General features: G+C 51.0%; 1 protein-coding gene and 1 long non-coding RNA gene across 4 annotated transcripts in view; one reads left to right on the top strand and one right to left on the bottom strand.

Annotated features, from left to right (window-relative positions):
- The window catches only part of DOC2B (double C2 domain beta), a 32,010-nt gene extending 20,388 nt beyond the window's left edge, over positions 1 to 11,622 (top strand). Inside the window, exons 6-9 of the mRNA XM_047759275.1 lie at positions 3,055 to 3,212; positions 6,787 to 6,868; positions 7,480 to 7,576; positions 8,116 to 11,622. Of these exons, the coding sequence (XP_047615231.1) occupies positions 3,055 to 3,212; positions 6,787 to 6,868; positions 7,480 to 7,576; positions 8,116 to 8,252 (474 nt within the window). The 3' untranslated portion in view covers positions 8,253 to 11,622. The remainder of the gene's footprint in view (positions 1 to 3,054; positions 3,213 to 6,786; positions 6,869 to 7,479; positions 7,577 to 8,115) is intronic.
- LOC125115271 (uncharacterized) lies at positions 5,325 to 19,993 on the bottom strand. Of its 3 annotated transcripts, none has more exons than XR_007132015.1 (5): positions 19,964 to 19,993; positions 12,637 to 13,105; positions 9,224 to 11,500; positions 6,636 to 6,790; positions 5,325 to 5,795 (listed from the first exon to the last, which is right to left on the bottom strand). It is a non-coding gene; the product is annotated as an uncharacterized LOC125115271 (long non-coding RNA). The 3 variants fall into 3 exon arrangements; XR_007132017.1 differs by lacking the exon at positions 19,964 to 19,993 and having other exon boundaries at positions 9,224 to 9,300; positions 10,183 to 11,500; positions 12,637 to 13,336; XR_007132016.1 differs by lacking the exon at positions 19,964 to 19,993 and adding an exon at positions 8,904 to 9,011 and having other exon boundaries at positions 12,637 to 13,336.
- Between the last annotated feature and the right edge of the window lie 421 nt (positions 19,994 to 20,414).

The following is a 20,414-nucleotide window of genomic DNA, read 5'->3' on the forward strand; positions in this document are numbered from 1 at the left end:
TTGCCTGTGTTCTCTTCTAGGAGTTTGATGGTGTCTTGTCTTACGTTTAAGTCTTTAAGCCATTTTGAGTTTATTTTTGTGCGTGGTGTGAGGGTGTGTTCCAGTTTCATTGATTTACATGCAGCTGTCCAATTTTCCCAGCACCACTTGCTAAAAAGACTTTTTCCCATTTTATATTCTTGTCTCCTTTGTCAAAGATTAATTGACAATAGGTGTCTGGGTTTATTTCTGGATTCTCTATTCTGTCGCATTGGTCTGTACATCTGTTTTGGTACCAGTACCACACTGTCTTGATTACTGTGGCTTTGTAATATTGCCTGAAGTCTGGGAGAGTCATGCCGCCTGCTTGGTTTTTATTCCTAGTATTGCTTCAGCAATTCTGGGTCTTTTATGGTTTCATATAAATTTTGGGATTGTTTGTTCTTAATTTTTTTGTGGTATCTTTGTCTGGTTTTGATATCAGGGTGATGGTGGCCTCATAGAATGAGTTTGGGAGTTTTTCTTCCTTTGCAATTTTTTGGAATAGTTTCAGAAGGATAGGTGATAATTCTTCTCTAAATATTTGATAGAATTTGCCTGTGAAGCCATCTGGTTCTGGACTTCTGTTTGTTAGTTTTTAAATCACAGTTTCAATATCAGTACTTGTGATTGGTCCGTTCACCTTTTCTATTTTGTCTTGGTTTAGTCTTAGAAGATTGTACTTTTCTAGGAATTTGTCCATTTCTTCTAGGTTGTCCATTTTATTGGCATATAGTTGCTTGTAGTAGTCTCTTATGATGCTTTGTGTTTTCTGCGATGTCTGTTGTAACTTCTTTTTCATTTCTAATTGTATTGTTTTGAGTCCTCTCTTTTTTTCTTGATGAGTCTGGCTAAGGATGTCAGTTTTGTTGATCTTTTCAAAGAACCAGCTTTTAGTTTCATTGATCTTTTCTATGGTTTTCTTCATTTCTACTTCATTTATTTCTGCTCTGATCTTTTTTTCTTTCCTCCTGCTAACTTTGGGTTTTGTCTGTTCTCTAATTGCTTTAGGTTTAAAGTTAGGTTGTTTATTTGAGCTTTTCCTGAGGTAGGCTTGTATTACTATAAACTTCCCTCTTAGAACTGCTTTTCCAGACAGAACATTGTAAATCAACGATAATGGAAAAAATAAAAAAATTTTTTTTAAAAACTGCTTTTGCTGCATCCCAGAGGTTTTGAATTGTTGTGTCTTTCCTTGTCATTTGCTTCTAGGTGGTTTTAGTTTCCTCTTTGATTTCTTCAGTGATCCATTGGTTGTTTAGTAACATGTTGTTTAGTCTCCACATGTTTGTGTTTTTTGCAGTTTTTTCCTTGTTGTTGATTTCCAGTCATATAGCATTGTGGTCAGAAAAGATATTTGATATGATTTCAATTTTCTTAAATTTACTGAGGCGCTTGATTTGTGACCCAGAATGTGATCTATCCTAGAGGACATTCCATGTGCACTTGAGAAGAATGTGTATTCTGCTGCTATTGGATGGAAAGAATATCTACATATACTTTTTTAACATTCTCTTCCATTATTATATCAAGTATAGTTCCCTGTGATGTGCAGTAGGTCTTTGTTGGTTATCTATTTTATATGTAATAATATGTATATGTTAATCCCAATCTCCTACTGTATTCCTCCCTAGCCTTTCCCCTTGGGTAACTACAAATTTGTTTTCTATGTGAGTCTGTTTGGTAAATAAGTTCATTTGTATTGTTTTTTTAGATTCCACATATTAGCAATACCATATGGTATTTGTCTGGCTTACTTCCCTTAGTATGATAATCTGGGGTGGGGGGGCGGAGCTAGGGCCCCACACACGGCATATGGAGGTTCCCAGGCTAGGGGTCAAATTGGAGCTACAGCTGCTGACCTACACCACAGCCACAGCAACACAGGATCTGAGCCATGTCTGTGACCTACACCACAGCTCATGGCAATGCTGGAGCAGGGCCAGGAATCAAACCTGCATCCTCATGGATGCTAGTTGGGTTCATTTCCGCTGAGCCACAGTGGGAACTCCGAATGTATCTTTTTGAATTATGGTTTTCTCTAGAAATATGCCCAGGGCAGGATTGCTGGATCATATGGTAGCCCTATTTTTGTTTCTTTGAGGAACCCCCACACTGTTTTCCATCGTGACTGCACCAATTTACATTCCCATCAACAGTGTAGGAGAGTTTCTTTTTCTCCCCGCCCTCTCCAGCATTTATTATTTGTAGCTTTTTGGTGATGGACACTCTGGTGTGAGGTGATACCACATTGTAGTTTGGGTTTGCATTTCTCTAATAATTAGTGATGTTGAACATCTTTTCACGTGCCTTTTGGCCATCTGCATATCTTCTTTGGAAAAATGTCTTCTTAGATCTTCTGAGCACTGTGTGGAGAAGGTGCTGACTGAGGCTGTGTTTGAGCTCAGGGTGAATTCGGTGATCAACTAGCCATGTCTGCTCTGGGTGTGGGAGTTGGGGAAGGTGGGCCTTCCTTCACCTCACAGGAGCCCCTGCCTGCGAGGGGCCACATGAGGCACTGCTTTAGTGCCAGGCAGAGGACAGTCAAGGGCCAAGTGACTGCATGTGAGAGGAGACTGGCAGAGAGGCCTTGGGGAGGGGGGCCCTCAGGGGTCATGAGGCTCAGGCTGGGAGGACAGAGGATAAAAGAAAGGGGTTCCAGGTGAGTGAATGGGTTGACCTCAGGAGGGCGAGGAACGGAGAAGCATGGGGCTGGCTGGGGTGGGGAGGCCACGGTGAGGCCTAAGAGTCAGGTCTGGGCAGCTGCTGGAGGAGGAGGGGGCTGGAGTCTTTGCCCACCTCTCTCCTTGCTCCCCCACCGCCACTTGCCTCCTGGCACCCCCTGGGATTGGGATTGTGCCAAGCTGTCTTCGGGGTCCTCCCAAGGGGCTCCCCCTGCTCCCTGATCAGAGGCTCCAGGAAGCAGCTTCCAGGGGGCCGGGGCTGGGGATGACCCCTCACCACCCAGCGGGCTCCATTTGGAGGGGGCGGGGGAGGACAGCCGAGGGACAGCCCGCCCGCTCTCTCGCCCCACAGGTGGACAAGTCGGAGGACAAGTCCCTGGAAGAGCGGGGCCGCATCCTCGTCTCCCTCAAGTACAGCTCGCAGAAGCAGGGCCTGCTGGTCGGCATCGTGCGCTGCGCACACCTGGCCGCCATGGACGCCAACGGCTACTCGGACCCCTACGTGAAAACGTGAGTGTGCGGCCCAGGCCGGCCGCCTCCGTCGTGCTCCTTCCTCACCTCAAGGGACAGGAGGTCCAGGTGACAGGATCAGTAGCTCATGTGGCACGTAGTTGTGTGAAGCACAGGGGGCGCTGTGCCCACAGGGCTGTCCAGTCTTCCCTGCTCCTCGGGGAGCTCTGGGCGTCGAGTCTGGCCAAACCCACTTCTCAGATGAGGAATCTGATCCCCCGAGAAGCCGAGCGGCTCCCCCGGGACATGGAGAGCAGTGATCTCCTGACGGCTGGTTCAGGCCGGTTCAGGCCTCACTGCGAGTGGGGGGCCCAGGAGGGGCCGTGAGCAGGTTGGAGGAGGGGACGGGAGAGCACGTGGGAGCTCCATCAGGACTTAGGGCTGGGCACACGTGGGCAGTGCCATGCTGGGCCACAGGGGCAGATAAGGGTCCACCCGGCCCTGCCAGGTGGGGGCTCATGGTCGCGTTTGGGAGAGATGCTAACTCGGGGGCCACGCCCAGTGACCCCAGGGCTGAGAACACAGGACAGGCTGGGAGCCTAGCTCTGAGTGGCCGTTCGGAGGGGGATAAAGCAGGGGTCTCAGTGACCACCGTCTGTGCTCGGGGGCTCCCCCCAAACAAAGGTGGCCCTTCGTCTGCGTTCACAGTGAGCTCGTCTTGAGGGGGAGGCCTTGGCTCAGCAGAAAGGAGGTGTCTCTGCTCAGGGAAAGGGACAGAGGCATTAAGATACAGAAGCAGGGATGGTCCTGGCCTCAGGGGATGGTGAGGAGGCTCAGGTGACAAAGGCCATCACGCAGCCTGCTGGTTTTCTGCTTAAAAAGCGATGAGTTGGGCCCCCACCTCACCCATTTACGAAACCATGATTTGCAGTGGGTCAGAGACGCCGCGAGAGGAAATGCTGAGATAGCTCAGAAGACAGTCAGACCCTTAAAGGCAGTGGAAGGAAAGTGAGGGATGCGTGGTGACCTGGAGAGGTGTCTGCGCCTGCGGCCCCATCATTTCCCTGCCAGGCCTGTGTCCTGAGACCCAGGGCCCGGCATAAGCTGCTTTTGCAGCATTGCTTGTGAGCGCGAGAAGCTGGCCATAGCCCCGTGTTCATCAGCAGAGGAACAGAGTAATTCCATGTGGAGCATTATGCAATTGAAGTAAATAATTGAGGGCCCGATGAATTAACGTGGCCCCTCTGCCCAGCGTGCAGAGCCCAAAGCAGACTGCAGAGGGGAGCCCGCGGTGTGAGACTGTAGCAATGGTCCCTGGGGACGGCCAGTGCCTCCACTTGTCTCTGTGATGCTGGTGTTTTCTCAGGGAAGAAAATATGCCCTGAAGTCAAAATGGTGTGAAATTTTAAAATTAGGCTCAGTGCCCACCTGCCAAGTTGACAGGCATTCCAGGGTGCCATGCTGGGTCACCCAGAACGCAGGGTCTTGCCTGGCACCACAGAGGGTCCCCCGCGCCTGGGCTCCCCCGCCAGTGTGGGAGCGGCTGGGCCAGCTGCAGCCACAGCCACCCTCCAGCACAGGCCAGGTCAGCATAGCTTTTCAAAGCCAGGCAGCTCTGTGGGTGGCCCCCGCTATCGGAGGGAGACCCCAGCGGCCTAGGAACCCCCACATCTGAGTAAAATTCCCCAGGCGAGATGCCGGGGCAGGTGCTCAGGCCCCCTTTGCTGTGCTGCAGGGGCAACCCCTTCCTTCTGCAGCCCCTGGTGTCTTCTAAGGGCCTCAGGCGAGCAGAAGGGACCAGAGGTGGCACTGGTAGGGAGTCAGTGGCCAGGGTTAGAGGGGGTCCTGACAGGGAGGGAGGGTGAGAGGCCTCAGGTGGGCCCCTCCCCGCCCAGGCCGCCCTCAGGAAGCCCCCCTGCAGTGGAGGCTGAGGTGGGAAGGGGCTTCAGGCAGGGGGATGAGGGCACAGGCCAACCCCTGGCAGGGGCCAAGTGGAATCACTGGATGGACAGCAGCTGTGGGGAGCCTGGGACCACTTCCTTCCAGTGGCTTCCGAAGGCAGGGCTGAGAGACGCCCCCACAGTGCAGGACCCCCCATCCCTCCTCCTTGGCCTCCAAAGCAAAACAAGCAGAGTCTAGAAGCGCATGGAAGCTAGTGAGGAAAGGAAGAAATTCACTGTCTCTGGCAGGGGGTCAAGGAACCCCCCAGCTTGTGCAAAGAGTCCGGTTTACTGAGGCATAACTTCCATCCAGCAGGTCTCTCCCCGTTTGAAGGGAGACGGACCTGCAGTCTGGTCACCACCACGGCTCAGACACCCACACAATTGCCCCAGAAAGGTCCCCTGGCCCCAGGCCATGGCTGGTCTGTTTTCTGTTGCCATAGGTTTGCGTTTTCCAGACTTTCTCATAAAGGAAGTGGGATTCTAGCTTGCTTCTTCCATGGAACCTAATGCTTGGGCGAGTGCGCCCGGAGTGCGGTCTGTAGGCCTGCGTGGCCGAGCGGAAGGCTGTCCGCCAGGTCCCCTGGTGGCGAAGTGCACGGGGTGGTTGCGGGGTCCGGCGGCTCTCTGAGGCTGCGGGAGAGACCATGTCTTCGCTCCTCTCCCCACCCCCACGCGGTCAGTGCTTAATTTCTAGTCTTTCCTGTAATGAAGCCATATAGGTCATTACGTAATGACAGTCACAACTTTTTTGCCCAGGAAAGCGACAGTGCGACACCCGTTTCTTTTGTTGTTGTCTTTTTAGAGTCGCACCCATGGCACAGGGAAGTTCCCAGGCCTAGGGGTCGAATTGGAGCTGCAGCCACCAGCCTGTACACCACAGCAACGCCGGAGATGGGACCCCTGGGAACTCCCAAGATACCACTTTCTACGTTCTCTGATCCCCTCCATGCTGGGAAGCTCGTGGTGGGTGTGACGGATGTGGTCCTCACGCCCAGAGCCCCCTCGGCAGGGGGCAGGGCAGTTGTCACGCCAGTGGCCAGGCAGGGACAGGGTGAGAAGCTTTGCAAAGGTCAAGAGGGCCTGGCCCTGTGCTGAGCAGCTGTGGGACCTTGGGCCAGTCCCTGCGCCTGGCAGCCGATGCCTGTGCAGGGAGCTGGCCTCTTCCTGCGGGAAGCCCTGTGCTCATTGCCCGGAAGGCCTTTTTCCTTCCTCGGAGCCCCAGTCCGGTAGTGGCGCTGCTTGTACAATGCAGGGATGATGCTGAAAACCGCCACGGTTCATATTTAAGATGAATTTTAGGGCCTGTGGATTCTCTGTCATCTGCTATGAAAAAAGGAACGCTCTAACGAGGGACGAACTCTGCTAAAACTGCTTTTCTGGTGGGAAATGTGAGCTTTGGGAAACTTAGATTTGCAGAAATAAGGAAAGTTCTCTTTCCGAGAGGGACGGAGGGGACTCTGTGACATCAGGAACGGGCTGTGAACAAAGGTCCGGCTGATGAAGGAGCCACGGGCTTTTCCTATGGCCGCTGACCACTCACCTTTGTCACAGAGTAGAGCTGGGGACGTCCGACAACTAGGACGAACGGGAGGCTGGGGAATCTGTGGGGACAGAGCAGTTCCACGCCCTGCCGGCTCCGTGTGTCCTTAGAGCGTCTCCCCACCTCTGCTTGTCGCTGGCTTATACTGCAGGTACCTGAAGCCAGATGTGGACAAGAAATCCAAGCATAAGACAGCGGTCAAGAAGAAAACGCTGAACCCGGAGTTCAACGAGGTACGAGGGATGAGGCTGCGGGAAAGCGCTCCCCTGCCCCCACTCCAGGGCAGGGAGCCCTGGAGGGACTGGACCCCGTTTCCCTAGGGAGCTGGGGGGCAGGGAGGGGCTGACAGGCGAGCCCCCAGCTATCGGGGGGTGGGGGGAAGAGAAGTGAGGCCAGGCTGTACCCAGCCAAGGTGGTGCAGCTAGAGGCGAGGGGAGGCCTGGAATTGACAGAACTGTAGCCATGTTGGTGGGGAGGGGACCTGGCAGCAGGTGGGGAGGTGGGAGGGGCAGCAGAGACGGTGCTGCCAGAGGGTGAAGGGCCCCGGTGGCTGCTGGGAGAGAGGGTTCCACCAAGGGAGGGGTCCCCAGAGGCAGACCCAAGAGAGGGCATGCACACCAGGGCCGCCGCATGTGCAAAGACTTGGCAGTAAGGAGACGCTGGGGACCTCAGTGACCAAGGGGCAGGTGGGTTGGGGGAAGGGCACCCTGGGGACCCCAGCTGGCCCTCCGACGGGCGTGGGTGAAGTGGGTGGGAGACCATCGCCGTCCACTCCTGTGCCCTGGCCACTGGCCGCCTCCAGGCCCTGCGGCCTTGGCCCTGACACTCCCCTTCGGGCCACCAGGAATTCTGTTACGAGATTAAGCATGGGGACCTGGCCAAGAAGACCCTGGAGATCACCGTTTGGGATTACGACATTGGAAAATCCAACGATTTCATTGGTGAGAGGACCCGATGAGAAAGCTGTTTGGGAACAGGCTCGTGCTGGGTTCAGCAAAGGGCAGGGCCCTGAGTCCTGCCTTCGGGGCCTGTGGGGAAAGCTGGGGCCACAGACATGCTCTAGCCTGCCCCCGTGTGACAGAGGGTGAGGTATACGCCTCTCTGCCCCCATGCCCAGAGAGGGAAGGAGGCCTGGCCGCATCACACAGCAGTCTGTGGTGGAGCAGGGGGAGGAGGGGAGGATGCGCAGCCCCTTGGGCTGGACTCTGAGCCCCTGGGGCCCTAAATTCCTGGTGGGCCGGGTACCTAACACATGCCCCTGTGCTGCCCCCGGCACGGCTCCCGCCGTCCCGGATAGAGGAGGGCAGGATCCTGACTGGGAGCTGGGGGTGGGGTCCAAGGGTGTGGCGTGGCCGGTCAGACCTCGGTCCAGCCTCAAGCACACAATCTGGGGGAGGGGGTGTCAGGGGCACTGGCTCCAGAGGGACCCTGAGGGGCAGAGGACACGGTGTCCCCCTGACCCTCGGCTCCTGCTCCGCAGGGGGCGTGGTTCTGGGCATCAATGCCAAGGGCGAGCGCCTGAAGCACTGGTTTGACTGCCTGAAGAACAAGGACAAGAGAATCGAGCGCTGGCACACGCTCACCAACGAGCTCCCAGGGGCCGTGCTCAGCGACTGACCCGGCCTGCCCACCCGCCACACCCGCCCCTGCCCGCCACCTGGCTCAGCGCCGGCCTGGCCCTGGGCTTCCTCAGCTGCCGCTAAGGGCTCCCACGGCGCCTGCCCGGACACAGAGCCACTGCAGCCCCTGCTCAGAGGCCATGGAGGGCCCAGCTCGTCCAAGGGACGGCGGGGGCAGAGCTGGGCCAGCTTTCGGCCCCCTGGGGCCCAGGAGAGGCCAAAGGTGGGAGGAGAGGACCTTAGCCTAAGCACACCCAGAGGGAGTGGATGGGGCCATCCGGAGGACAAGGACCCTACCAGAGTCAGCAGGGAGTCGCTGGGGACCCCAGGCTAAGAGACAGGGGTGCAGGGGCGCCACCAGGGCAAGGGGCGGTAGACTTTGGGCAAAGGCAGGACAGGACTCGGACCCAAGTTCATCCCCCAAAGGAGGTCCTGACAGCATTTGTTCATCTTGGGTGCGACTGGGCGGGTAGGAAAGAGAGGACCCGAGAGCTAGGAGGCTGGGGAAGTCCTGGAGCTCCCCGTGAACGGGGGCCAGTGCTCCTGGAGGTGCCTGGGGCTGTCCCCAGGGAGATCCCGTCTAGTCAGGGACTTGGAAGCAAACCCTTACAGTGAGGTGGCGAGGAATGCCAAGGCCGGCCTGACCCACCTGCACGGCTATGGATTCTGTTGGCTCTACTGGGAGAGCAGGATCAGCTTCCCCAAAGAGGTGATGCTTCAGCAAGGCCTTGAAGGGTAGGTGGGGTTTCTAGGCAGCCTGAGGGGGAAGGGCAGAGCAAGCAATGGAAAAGGGACTCAGGCCAGGGTCTCTCTCTCTCTCTCTCCCAGGGAGAGCAGCGGGGCATGGGGCACCCAGCCCTGCTCCCGCCCCATCCCTAGCTGCCAGGCCAACCTGGGCTTTGGCTTAAACAGTGTCATGAAACTGATGTTGGGGCAGGGGCAAGTTCAGTTCTCAGACTCGGCTCTCACCTTTGATCGCTCTCCTGCTGAGGAAGCTGGAGGGTGGATCCTGCCTCTGAGCGCTCCTAGCTTAAGCATCAGCTCAGCTGTGGTCAAAAGAGAAAGAGCACCTTGATCTTTGCATGAAAAGAATCGAGACGTCCTCCTTGTCCTCATGCTCCTCTCCCCTCCGCCCCCGCCCCAGGGCCCTTCCGGGATCAGGGTTGGGAAGTAGGGGGCCCCCAGGGCTGCTGTGCATCCTAGCCCTACTGATGTCCCTTCCAGGAGGACCCAGACACAGTCCAGGGGCTCGTTGCTGGGAAAGCCTCTGGGGCTGCCTCTGCCCTCCAGGAGCCAAGAGAGCCACCCTGTACCCCAGGTCAGGGTCACCAGGAAAAAGTTGAGGGCGTCAGAATCTTGGGCCCAGGCCTGAAGCTCCAGACGTTTCCTGCCAACCAAGGGGTCTCCAGGAACACTAGATGGACAAATACAGAACCCAGGAATTTCCACGTTCAACCCATCACTACACGGATGGGAAATGGAGCCAGAGAGGGAAAGTGACCTGCCCGAGGCCTTCCAGTCCTGCCACAACTGGGGCAGACCAGGGCCCATGGCCCCGGCCGCGCCCCCAGCCCAGAGCGCCAGACACCACACTTCAGGGGGAATGGGGTGCTGGGCTTGCACACAGGAAGCCCTGCTAGCTGCCTGCCTGCCTCACCCTGCCTGCTGCCCACCCACGCCAGCGCTGGTGCCGGGCTCACAGGGCCAGGGCTGGCCCTCCTGCTGCAGACACAAAGCACATTACCATCTGAGGCCTGGGCGATGATTTGAATCCCACCAAGTGCCCATCACCCTTTTTCAGTTTGCAGGGAAAACAGGACTCCACCCCCACTCGGTACAGTCCTGTGCAATGGGTCTAATTGTCACCCCCCACCCCCCCCACCCCCGTGACCGATGAGGAAGCAGATTCAGAGAAGCCGAGTAGTTACCAAGGTCCTGCAGCTGCAACAGTCCCCGGCTACCAGGACTCAGGCTCAGGTCTTCTGACTGCCACATCCTCCGCTTACCTGGGGGACGGTCCTCCCCCGTCCTCTCCCTCCTGGGCCGTTAGCCAGTCTTCAGCATCTCTGCTGAGCCCTAAGTGCTGTGGGGGAAGGAGGAGCGGGGGCCTCGGCACCCTGTCCTGCGGCCGCATCCTCCAGATGGCTCTGAAATGACCTGTACCACCTAGGGCTTCCACGGAGGTCCCCGCAGCCTGGCCCCGGAACTCCGCTTTTCCCCAGCCTCCGAACGTGGGGGCCAGGCCCTGCCTTCCTCTGGGGGACTGAGGCAAGGCGTCCCTCTTTCCCACACAGCTGAAAGGGGAAGCTCTGAAGGCCCGAAGTGGGAGACGATCTGTTGTCGAGGGGCCTTGTATCTGGGTGTACTCTGAGAATCTTAGCCTTGCCTTTGAGGGCTCTCATGCAGAGAGGAGCCTCACAGACTCTGTAAGAAACACATGGAAATGACAGACTGCAAACTGAGAAGGTTACCTAGAGCCTCGCCCAGTACAGCTTCCTTATTAGACACATGGGGAAACTCAGGCTCCACAAGCAGAAGGGGCCTGTACAGGACCCAGCCGGGCTAAGAACCCAGGACCCTGGGAACCTAGCCCCAGGCCTTCTCCGGGCCTGGGCTGTGCAAGTGCAGACTTGGTCCTAAAAAATGGTCCCAGCTGATGGCAGCGTCAGGCTGGGAGGTGGGGCTTCTGGACAGCTCGCCCAGGTGGAGGATGGGGTGCTTGGGCAGAAGGCCTCCCAGGGAGTGACAGAACCTTCACTAGGACCCCTGCACTATTCAGGACCCCTTGCAGATTGTATCTCTGGTAGAGAAAGACTGCTTTGAGAAGCTGCAATATATCAGCTCCACCTTTGACCCCAAACCGGCATCTTTCCTCTGCTCCCTCAGCCCCACAAAGACAAGGGATTTGACGCCAAGAGCAATCCAAAAGAGTCACACCAAAGGCAGGTGTCCTTCACCAGGGAGTCGCCAGATGCGTCTCCCACGCCCTGCCTAGTCTCAGCCCCATCCACTGTCACCAGTAGCCCGTCCCCCAAGGGCCCGTCTTCCAACCCTGAAGCGGTAACCTCCTGACCTCTAGTGGCGAGATCGAGGAACTGCATCTCCTGGCCCGAGCATGTCCTCCCTTTGTTCCTTCGCCAACCGAGACAACCTCCCCATGCATGGACTGGCTGTCTTCGGCGCAGACTCGTGCACTGCTTCCCACCGTTTGGCTCTCACGTGCCGGCTGCAGAAACCGTCCTTCACCTGCAGCCCCACACACAATTTTTGTACTTTCGTCTGACCTACCCGAAGGTGTCCTTTTTAAGTCTTATTTGTTAATATTTATAATGACATATAATTCAAAGTAAATGCTCATTGAGATCACATGCACTTGGGAGATTCCAGTTAATAGGCTTGAAGGGGCGGCTAGGAAAGAATGAGAGGCTGACACGTGGAGCTTATTCTGGGCATGGTTTCCTTTCCTCTTCACCAAGCACCCAGGAGAGGTAGGTGCCCATGTCACAGCTGCGGAAATGAAATCTCAGAGGGGTTATAATACTTGTGCCGAATCACAGCTGGTAAGTGACAGAACCAGGATTCAAGTCATGCCTCCCAAGACTTTGTTATGCCAGGATCAGCAGGCTGTGCCATCATTTAGGCACCCATCCAGCAGCTGTGGAGCATTAACTCTATGGTCTAGGCACCTGCGGCAGATTCGTCAACAAGACAATTGATAATCAGTAACTATATGGCGTTCCTGTCGTGGCTCAGTGGAAATGAATCCAGGTGGTAACCATGAGGATGCGGTTTGATCCCTGGCCTCGCTCAGTGGGTGAAGGATCCGGCGTTGCCGTGAGCTGGGGTGTAGGTCACAGACGCGCTCGAATCCCACGTGGCTGTGGCTCTGGTGTAGGCCAGCAGCTGTAGCTCCGATTCAACCCCTAGCCTGGGAACCTCCATATGCCGTGGGTGCAGCCCTTAAAAAAAACTGGATAAAGTGTAAATACAGTAATGATATGTTACAAAAAGACAAGAACTAAAAAGGACAGAAAGGCATCAATGTGGGCAGGGCAGGTCGAGCTTAAATGAGGAGCTTGGGGGGGTGGGGGGGGTAGGAGGGACGCCAGTGCTGGTGACTTTGGAGCTAAGACTTGGAGGAGGTGAAAGAAGGAGACCGAAAGCAAAGTGTTCCAAGTGGAGGGAAGCGCCCGGGCCCCTAGAGGGGGCGGTGCTCTCGGGGTGACAGGCATCACAAGGCGACCAATGAGAGCAGGGCAGGGTGGAGCAAGGGGGCGAAGGAGGGGCGGTGGAGGAGGGCCCAGGGGAACAGGGGCCGCATCAAGGAGGACTTTAGAAAGACTGGCTCTCACCCTGTCGGATGGGAGCTAGGTCCAGCTCACCTGTGAACACGTGGTCCAGGGTCATGAGGTCTGGACGTCCTTCTGGTGGTGCTGTGCCAGTGGGTCCGGGGTTCGAGGTCGGTATTCAGAGCAGTGGCAGCTGGGTCCTAACAAGAGCCCTCTGGGACAGGACTTTGGTCAGTGTTCCGGCCACCAGGCTCCCTGAGCAATGGCCTCTGGGCTGGCCTAATTTTCCAGGCCTCCTGTCCATTCTCTGAACTACTGGACACCCTTCCAGCGCATTCCTTTTCTGCTTATGTTGACCAGAGTTGTATCCTGCTTTCAACAAAGATACCGGCCTGGGGTCCTGATGCAGTCTGATCATCTGGGTCTCAAGTGTCACCTCTTTGCGAGTCTTGCTTTGACAACTTCAGTCATTTTTCTCCCACATGACTCTGCTTTCTTTTCCTCATGGTCCTTCTCACCAAAATCACCTTGTGTATGTGCTCATTCCTTTCTCCAGGGCTCTCTGAGGAGAGGAAGGGAGAGGAGAGGAAGAGAGAAAGACTGGGAGGGGGGTCAAGATGATGGAGTAAGAGGATGTGGAGCTCACTTCCCCCCACACCAAAATACATCTGCAGGAGTTCCTGCTTTGGGGTAAGAATCCGAATGTAGCAGCTCAGGCGGCTGTGGAGGCCCAGGTTAGATCCCCAGCCCCAGTGCCGTGGGTAAAAGGATCCAGCATTGCCACAGTAGCAGCTCAGATTCAATCCCTGGCCCAGGAACTTCTATATGCCATGGGTGCAGCCATTTTAAAAAAAGAAAAGAAAAAAGAAAATACATCTACATGTGGAATAATTCTCACCAAAAACTAACCAGAAACCAGCCGAACAATTCCTGTGCAACCAAGACTGCAAGAAAGATTCCCAGGTAATCGAGTAGGACAGGAAGAAAAGCATTGGGTTAGGACCTGTGCCCCTGGGAGGGAATTCAGAGGAAAGTGGACACTCACCCTGGGGAATGAGTAGGTTGAGGGCACACTAGGCCTCCCTGTCCTGGGGTCCTACACAGAGGACCTTGGCTGCTTGGAGGACAGCAAGAAAGGCTGCAGAAGCCTAGACTGCACTGGTGAGGAGTGTGTGGTGCTAGTTTGCCACCAGACAGCGTGAAGAGTGGTCTGCCCTAGCAGCTGTCACCTTGTCTCACTCCCTAACCTGAGCTGAGTTACACCCTGGCCTCACTCACTCCATGCCACCGCTTGGCCCTGAATCTAGGGTAGCCAGATCCTGGGAAAAGACTTGTGGCCCAGGGGCCCAGGGTGTGGTCTAGGTGGAAGGGTGGCCATTGTTGGCACTCACTCAAACAACACTGTAGAAGCAGCCTAGACTTCCGATGACAGTGCAGCCGCTTCGATTTCTGCAACCACAGTGCCATGATCCCCAAGCAAATGCTCCAGCTCCACCCACTCCATGCCACAACCTTATGCCAGACCTGGGGCCACCAGAACAGGAGCTAAAAACCACCTTGACCTGATTCTGAGCAGAGCTACAGACCTACATAAGTAGCACTCTCGACTTCTGTAAGCTCAGGAACCCCACTTACTTCAGCACTCCCCTCTTTTGGGGCAAAAGTCCCAGTGCAGGGAGCAGGAAAAACACACACTTGCCAGGAGCAGAGCCAGCTCCAGCCCAACCCTCAGGGCTTCCACTCCAGCAGCTTAGAGCAGATCCCACCCAAGAGGGTGACTGCAGCCAGTGAGCAGAGAGGAATCGTCTCACAGCCTGCAGTCTTTGGCTCCTCCAACGCCAGCCATGTCCCCTCAATCAAGGTGATAGTAGCCAGCACATCCTAAGGACACGTGGCTGGCATCTACATGAGAGTCAATCCTCGTATCAGAGATATTGGGAACACACAGTCTACCTAGGGACACCGCCACATAAAAACTTCTCTTCAAGACCACAATAAGTAACAGCTCCATCTAAATTCATAGAGAGAAAGTTAAGTAAAATGAAAACACAGAAGAACAACTCTCGATTGAGAGAACAAGAGAAAACCCGTGAAGAAATCATGAGACAGAGATAATCAGTCTACAGACAATTCAAAAAGTTGGTAATGAAAATGCTACCCGAATTAAAGAAGAGTCGATCTAAGCATAGTCATTTTAACAAGGAACTGGAAACTATAAAGACCCAATCAAAAGTTGCCAATTCAATCTTTGAGATAAAAACATTCTAGGAGCAATAAATAGACTAAATAATACAGAAAAATGCATAAGTGATATGGAGGATAGAATAATAGAAATCACCCCATCAGAAGAGCAGACAAGAAAAGAAAGAAAACAAAATAGTGCTCTATGGGATAATATAAAATGTGTCGACATTCACATTACACAGGTTCCAGAAAAAGAAGAGAGAGAAAAGGGGATAAAAAATGTACTTGAAGGAATTCCCACTGTGGTGCAGTGGATTAAGAATCCAACCACAGTGGCTTAGGTCCCTATGGAGGCATGGGTTTGATCCCCAGCCCAGCACAGTGGGTTAAAGGATCCAGCATTGCTGTATCTGTGGCATAGGTCACGGACACGGCTCAGATTCAGACCCTGGCCCAGAAACTTCCATACGCCACAGATGTGGCCATTAAAAAGAAAAACTGGGAGTTCCCATCGTGGTGCAGTGGTTAACAAATCCGACTAGGAACCATGAGGTTGCGGGTTCGGTCCCTGCCCTTGCTCAGTGGGTTAACGATCTGGCGTTGCCATGAGCTGTGGTGTAGGTCGCAGGCGCAGCTCAGATCCCACGTTGCTGTGGCTCTGGCGTAGGCTGGTGGCTACAGCTCCGATTCGACCCCTAGCCTGGGAACCTCCATATGCCGCAGGAGTGGCCCTAGAAAAGGCAAAAAGACAAAAACAAATGAGAAAAAGAAAAACTACCTGAAGACAATTATGGCTGAAAACTTCTCAAACCTGAAAAAGGAAATAAATATATCCAGGTATCAAAAGCACAAAATGAACCCAAAGTGGAGTTCCCATCATGGCTCAGTAGTTAACAGATCTCACTGGGAACCATGAGGTTGTGGGTTCAATCCCTGGCCTCTCTCAGTGGGTTAAGGATCCATTGTTGCCATGAGCTATGGTGTAAGTCAAAGATGCAGCTGGGTGCCTTTCTCTGGAGGTGGCCATTTTGGGAAAATCTGGCCCCCACCCGTCAGTCAGGCTGAGAAGCCCCAGGGCAAACAACAATCCAGGTGGGATCACAGCCCCACCCCTCAGTAAACTGGCTACCTAAAGACCCCTCAGGCACACAGCTGCCTCTAACCCCATCCAGAGACTAAGCCCCACCCAACAGAGGGATTAAAATCAGCTCCACCTACCAGTGGGCAGGCATCAGCCCCTCCCATCAGGAGGCCTACAGCAAGCCCCCATTCAGACTTCAGCCACAAGGAGGGCAGACACCAGAAGTAAGAGAGGCTACAACCCTATTATCTGTAAAAAGGTCACCACACCAAAAACCTATAAAAATGAAGAGACAGAGAATTTGTAACTCAGATGAGGGAGAAAGGAAAAACCCCAGAAAATCAGCTAAGCAGTGAGGAGATTCTCAGCCTCCGGGAAAAAGACTTTAGATTGTTGCTGCTAAAGATGATGCAAGGCACTGGAAATAAACTGGAGGCAAAGATGGATAACTTACAGGAAACACTGACCAAAGAGATACAAGATATAAAACTTAGGAGTTCCCGTTGTGGCGCAGTGGTTAACGAATCCGACTAGGAACCATGAGGTTGTGGGTTCGATCCCTGCCCTTGCTCAGTGGGTTAATGATCCGGCGTTGCCGTGAGCTGTGGTGTAGGTTGCAGACGCGGCTCGGATCCTGCGTTGCTGTGGCTCTGGCGTAGGCCGGTGGCTACATCTCCGATTCGACCCCTGGCCTGGGAACCTCCATATGCCACGGGAGCGGCCCAAGAAATAGCAACAACAACAACAATAACAACAAAGACAAAAATATATATATATATAAAACTTAAACAAGAAGAGATGCAAAATACAATAACTGAAATATAAAATTCACTAGAAGCAGCTAACAGCAGAATACAGGAGGCAGAAGAACAAATAAGCGAGGTGGAGGACAGATTAGTGGAAATTACAGATGCAGAACAGAAAAGAGAAAAAAGATTGAAAACAAATGAAGTCTCAGAGAACTCTGGGACAACATTAAACACAACAACATCTGTATTATAGGGGTGCCAGAAGGAGAAGAGAGAGAGAAGGGGACAGAAAAAATATTCCAAGAGATAATAGCCGAAAATTTCCCTCACATGGAAAAGGAACCACTCACTCAAATCCAGGAAGCACAATGAGTACCATACAAAATAAACCCAAGGAAGAATACACCGAGACACATATTATTAATCAAACTAACCAAAATTAAAGACAAAGAGAAAATCTTGAAAGCAGCTAGGGAATAGAGACAAGTAACATACAAGGGAACCCCAATAAGCAGATTTTTCAGCAGAAACTCTGCAGGCCAGAAGGGAGTGGCATGATATACTTAAAATGATGAAAGGAAAAAACCTCCAACCAAGATTACTCTACCTGGCAAGGCTCTCATTCAGATTTGAAGGAGAAATCAAAACCTTCACAGATAAGCAAAAGCTGAGAGAATTCAGCAACACTAAACCAGCCTTACAACAAATACTAAAGGAACTTCTCTAGGCAGAAAAGGAAAGACAGCAACAGGAAACAAAAATTTCCACAAATGACAAGGCTCACCAGTAAAGGTATATATACAGTAAAGATAAAAAAAATCATCCATGAACAATTATACCACCAAAATCAGAAATCAAGAGAAGAGGTGGGTACAAATGCAGGACACTGGAGATGAACTTGCAATTAAGAGAACAACAACTTAAAACAATCTCATATACATACAGACTCTTTTATCAAAACTTCAGAATAACTGCAAACCAAAAATCTACAATTGATACACAAACAAGGAATCTCTGAATCACAAAGAATCTCATAGTAAATAAGTCCATAATCCACCATGAAGGGGGTCATTTGACATCATTCTTGGAATGCTGAAGTCTTCTCAGAACTGATTCTGATTTCCTCTCCATCAAAGAATTTATGATAATTATAATTAAATAATGCAACTGTACAATTAAATAATATATTTCTACAATTGTATTATTAATAACCATTTCTCTCCATGGTACAATGTAAGGTCTATAATGTCTTGTTTATCACATCACCTAGAATGGTGTAATGCCTATATTGAAGAATCAATAAGATGTACAAATTGTGAGGACATATTTATATAGTTACACTGTTTTTTAACCAATTTATGCATTTTATATTTTACTTGTTTTCAGAGGGTGTATTATTTTTGTTATTCTTACCAGTTATTCTTTCTATTATGCTATATAAAATATTTAATGATATATAAGACTTTCTTCTTTATAAATTTTAGTTGCATAGTATACACAATTTTAATATAATGCTAATTTTTAAGGAAAAATTGAAATGTAATAGATAATACTAAATAGTAAAGATGAAAGCCATACAAAATGGGATAAAGTATAGAATAAATTTCCTATTTGTCTCAGCATATTTTCCATTCCACTTCTCCAGAGGGAGTCACTTAATCTGTTTCTTAAGATCCATGATATAATAATCTGTGTGAATGTAATTGTGTTTAAATATATGTATTTTAGTTTGTAAAAAAAATAAAAATAAAAAAATTAAAAATTGAAAAAAAAAAAAAAAAGATGCAGCTGGGATCCCAAGTTGCTGTGGCTGTGGCATAGGCTGGCAGCTACAGCTTCGATTAGACCCCTAGCCTGGGAACCTCCATATGCTGCGGGTGCAGCCCTAGAAGACAAAAAGGAAAAAAAACAGGAACCAAAATGAACACAAAGTGACCCACACCAAGACATATCATACTTAAAATGGCAAAAGTATGGGAGTTCTCTGGAGGCCTATTAGGTTAAGAATCTGGCATTGTCACTGCTGTGGCACACGTTTGATCCCTGGCCCAGTAACTTCCACATGCCATGGCTGTGGCAAAAATAAATAAATAAATACTATTTGAAATAAATAAATAAATGAAATAAAATGGCAAAAATTAAAGAATTCAAAAGGCAGCAAGAGAAAAACAGAGTAATATACAAGAGTATCCCTATAAGGCTATCAGCTCATTTCTCTACTTTGCAGGCCAGATGAGAATGGCAAAATACATTCAAAAGGGAAATCCTACAACCTAGGAGACTCTACCCCAAAAGATTATCATTTAGAATAGAAGGAGAGATAAAGAATTTCTCGGAGTTCCCATTGTGGCTCAGTGGAAACACATCTGGCTAGTATCTCGGAGGAGGCAGGTTTGATCCCTGGCCTCACTCAGTGGGTTAAGGATCAAGCATTGCTGTGAGCTGTGGTGTAGGTCACAGACACAGTGTGGATCCCTCGTTGCTGTGGCTGTGGTATAGGCCACAGCAGCTACAGCTCCGATTTGACCCCTAGCCTGGGAACCTCCATATGCTACAGGTGCAGCCCTAAAAAGACAAAAAAAGAAAAGGAATTCTTCAGACAAGCAAAAACTGAAAGAATTCACAGCAATGCTAAAAAACCTACCCTAGAAGAAATGTTGAAGGGTCTTCTCTAAACAGAAAAAAAAAATTAAGAATCTATAGAAAAGGGAAAAATTTCAAGAGGAAAGGCAAATATTTAGTAAGGATTAAAGATCACTTTAAATAAGCCAGTATTTAGATTTGAAAAAATATATAAAAGCAACTCTAAAAAATATATAAAACCAACTATAACTATAATACACAGGGAAAGGGATAAGCATAAAGATGTAAAATATGATATCAAAAGCACAAAATGTGGGGGAGGAGAGCTAGAAAATATGGATCTTTCAGAATATGTTTGAATTTAAATGATTATCAGTTTAAAGCAAGTAGACATGCTTATGTGCCAACATATATGAAAATCATGGTAACCACAAATCAAAAACACACAAAAGATACACAAAAAACACGAATAGGAGTTCCCCATCTGGTGCAACAGGATCAGCTATAGGTTTGGAACGCTGGGACGCAGGGTTGATCCCCAGCACAAAAGCACAGTGGGTTAAGGATCTAGCACTGCTGCAGCTGCAGCACAGGTTGCAGCTATGGCTTCCCTCTGACCCCTGACCCAGGAACTCCATATGCCGTGGGACAGCCAAAAAAGAAAAAGAAAAAAAAAAACCAAAATGCAAATAAAGGAACACTGGCAAACGATAAAAGAAAATCATCAAAACTCAATGGGAGAAACAAAAAGTAGAAGAAATGAACAGAAAAGAACTACAAAAACAACTGGAAGACAAGTAATAAAATGGCAATAAGTACATACCTATCGGAGTTCACGTTGTGGCTCAGCAGGTTAGGAATCTGATTAGTGTCCATGAGGATGCGGGTTCGATCCCTGGCCTTGCTCAGTGGGCTAAAGGAGGCAGCACTGGTGCAAGCTGTGGTGTAGGTCACAGATGAGGCTCAGATCTGGGGTTGCTGTGGCTGTGGCATAGGCCAGCAGCCACAGGTGTGGCCCTAAAAAGAAAAAAAAGAAAAAAAAAACAGCTATAACAAAAGAAAGGCATTATAAAATGAAAACAGGATAAATACAGGAGGATATTATACTCATTAGCATATAAGCCCTCGATACAGAAACACTTAAATATATAAAGCAAATATGAACAAACGTAAAGGAAAAAATTGACAATAATACAATAATAGTAGAAGACTTTAAAACCCCACAGACATCAATGGACAGATCTTTCAGACAAAAATATCAGTAAGGCAATGCA

Source organism: Phacochoerus africanus, chromosome 14, assembly GCF_016906955.1.
Source record: "Phacochoerus africanus isolate WHEZ1 chromosome 14, ROS_Pafr_v1, whole genome shotgun sequence".
NCBI lineage: Eukaryota > Metazoa > Chordata > Mammalia > Artiodactyla > Suidae > Phacochoerus > Phacochoerus africanus.